Here is a 3,425-nt window from a genome sequence, read left to right on the forward strand (position 1 = left end):
ATGTTGCCCTATATGGTTTTTGAGAGGAAAATTGAGGATTTTTCCCCCTCAGAACTACTGTGTATAAATCGTTTTACAGTGCTAAATAAATATACCTCAAATGGGTACTTGCTAGGTAAACTGCTCAAAAATTATTTTTTTTATTAGGTGCCATGGGCTGCTCCTAATTTTGTTCTTTTTAGTCTAGCAACCCGTGTATCTAGCAATTTTGTTTAGCTAATATGTGGTCTTATACGAACATCCAGAAGTGTTTTCTAACTGAGCCCTGAGTAAACAAAATGGGATCTCCAAAAGTTGATCATACCTTTTACCAGGGGAGCCTAAATGGATAAAAGCTTAACATAATTTAACTAAATCCTAGAGCACAGCAAAAACACAGAAGCTTCCTCGTGCCATTTGCTCAGTATAGGGCTTGCAGAGCCCTATACAAATCTATACAAATCTCTGCAAGGAGCCGAAAAACTGTGCTGACACCCATTTGAAAGCTGAAAGTAGGAGTTGTCCTGGATATGAGATAAACACCCATAAAGCAAAATACATGTACATGCTGAATTCTGGCATAATTTACCAAAAGAAGGGGTTTCTTTGTACTCGTCTCTGTGTACACCTAACATCATGCATTAGCTTTGCAGGGACAGTGAATTTGGAAGCGACAATTAAAGTTTTCTATTCTTAAAGTTCTTTTTAAATGGCATGGGGCCTAGAAAAAAAGGTTTTCTCTAACACTGAAGTTTTTATTTTAATTTAGGTCCTTGACCAATGTTTCTATCCTAATGCTATCTAAATGTGTTTTGTCCTCAGAAAAGAAGCCATTTTGAATTATCACAGCTTAATGGCTAAAAATTTGCATTGTGCCCGCCGTTCTCGGCTGTCTTGGAGAAGTACCCGGCGACTTCAGCATACAATTGAAGGCTGGACTGAGATGGCTTTGACCAGTATTGGCAACATTGGTGCACACTGATATTATGTTGCAGGGTGTGCATAATCAGCTTTGTGGGTCTTTTATATAAATGTGTGTCTATATCTATGTTGTATGACTTTTACTAACGCTCCATGAAAGCTTTTGAATTATACGGTCACCACAGATATGCTTTGACTCAGGTTATGGTGGCAGTGCAGTGTGAGTGTTTACCATCTATATCTGTCCTCTAAATTAAAAGGTTAGAAGTTACTGAATATTTTTTTCATTTTTTAATAATGGATCAGTGCGTAGGCAACCCTTGAGGACAAGACTTTTAGCATCAATAATGTGGCAGGCATCTCAATGGTAGCTGGGTATTTGACAACCAGATGTACACATTGGCAAAGGTGGCATCAGCCAAATGCATTGCTTTTTTTAAAGGCATTATAGAGAATTTTTACTGGGCTAACCATGTTATGAATTGATTACTATATTGTGCTGACAGGGGAAAATTACAGTGCATTTTTTCTGTTTTTATGGCAGATTTTTACTTGCTATTTATCCAGAGGTTACCCTATACTGTCAGATCAGTTATTTTGCCAAGATTTTGGTACTGTTAGATCTCAGTACTCTTGAGAATAATATTTTTGTTATGGGTAAAACCTAAACCTGGCTTTCAGTATATTTGCATCATGCCTCTCAATTTAGTTTTCTGACACCACTAGGAGACTGGCTTGCTATTATCAGCAGGGTTGTCGGCTTAACATTCAAGCTCCAGAATGTCTTTGGGCTGCCTGTCCGACAGTTCAACGGCCAACTGAAGGTTTGTATATGTCAGGCTGGCAACACTGCTGCCAAATTCATAGAAATATCTTGGCAGCCTTAGCCTCTTACAGGGACATGCTGTTACTGGCAGGATCACCATGTAGGAAATATCCAGATTAAAAAAAATCAATTGATAAAATTGTATTAAATGAGGCATCATGGTAAATATACTGAACACTTTAAAATGAAACACTAAACAAGAAAAAAAGCTGTAAAAATGCAAGATTTAGTCTCTCCTTCCATCCTTCATTACAACAACAAGTTGGAGCTAAATTACCCCAAGGAAGCAGAAGTCATAACTTTGAGTTGTCATGGGGAAAAGATTTCTACACTGAAGCTTTATCAGTACTTTCTGTGCCAACTGAAATTTTGGGATCCACCAGTCACAGGGACAAGAAAAGAGATGAAATCTTCTGAAGAGGCACTAAGAAAAAACAGTTACAGGAATGTTTTAAAAAAATAAGTTAAATAAATATGACCTCTTCTATTACTGACCACCCAATTAACATATTTTGGATTACTTACTCAAAACAAGTAAACTGGAGATATTGAAAAACATGCCACACATAAAACAAGAATACTTTGGTCAAGCAATAAGATACCTTTTCTGGTGCCAAACACATAGGCAACATATCATCAACACTGTAGAATGTTATTATTGTATTTCATTAACTTTTGTTTAGATGTTGGTAGCAGTTTTGCAGATAAATCCTTGACATACAAAGCATAAAACTATTTTCAAAGATCCTGTAAAACACCAAAGTCCTATTATGGAAACTGGGTTACCATCAGGTAAGCGTCTCATCTTTTTTTGGTTTGTATGATCAAGCGTGTGATTGGTCATGATCTGTAAAGCAAGTCTATAGCCTGAGCTAAATAGGGGGCAATTTACCACACAATTGTTCAGTGTAAGAGTAAGGCCACGTAAACACATCAGATGTATTCTTGTCCGATAATTGCCTCAGGGCTGATATAAAACGAGAATGTGTGTACAGCTCTCGTCATCCCTCGCTCCGATGACCATACTGGTGGATCCATAGACGATGAATGAGGAACAATCATAATGAAAGTGAAGGGGAGAGAGCACAGTGGGGTGCCGCTCCATCGTTCTCCCACCTCCCCTCTCCATGATGCATGAATGAGCAATTTACATTGCTCATTCATGCATCATGCAAAGATCCTTTCCAACGACAATTATTGTACGTGTGTACCCAGCCTAAGACATACCTAACCGCTGTCTCCCAGTATTGTATATTTCACAGTAGGGATAAAAATGACAATGTTATAGATTTCTGTGGTTGATCATTTTTTGTCTTACTAATTGTGTTATTTTCTGTCTACTACACATTTAGGTAGTAGCAGTAGAACAATGCATGCTGCAATAGTTTGAAGTGTATTGTAGAGAGAAGATTATTTTAACTGATCTGATGATGAAATGTGCTGAAATACCACACTTTGATGACTAATCCATGGTTTTGCTTTGCCTTACTGAATATGCATGATATTCTATATAAATAAATATGCTTGTGTATAATCTAGTACAAAGTGATTACAATTTTAAATCTTGTTGAGGAGCAAAATCCACTAGATGGCAATAAAGCTGCACTGAAATCCATACAAATACAGCAAGATGGAACTGAATGTTCAGTTTGTATATAAAGGTAACCAAACATGCTGAATACATAGCATATAAAGAAAT

At 37.1% G+C, this 3,425-nt stretch overlaps 1 protein-coding gene across 2 annotated transcripts in view; it reads left to right on the plus strand.

Annotated features, from left to right (window-relative positions):
- PIMREG (PICALM interacting mitotic regulator) overlaps positions 1–1,234 on the plus strand; it is a 15,337-nt gene extending 14,103 nt beyond the window's left edge. For both annotated transcript variants that reach the window (XM_072429934.1, XM_072429941.1), the window contains exon 5: positions 802–1,234. In XM_072429934.1, the coding sequence (XP_072286035.1) occupies positions 802–961 (160 nt within the window). In that variant the 3' untranslated portion in view covers positions 962–1,234. The remainder of the gene's footprint in view (positions 1–801) is intronic.
- Positions 1,235–3,425: the final 2,191 nt, after the last annotated feature.

This window comes from Pyxicephalus adspersus, chromosome 1 (genome assembly GCF_032062135.1).
Source record: "Pyxicephalus adspersus chromosome 1, UCB_Pads_2.0, whole genome shotgun sequence".
Classification (NCBI taxonomy): domain Eukaryota; kingdom Metazoa; phylum Chordata; class Amphibia; order Anura; family Pyxicephalidae; genus Pyxicephalus; species Pyxicephalus adspersus.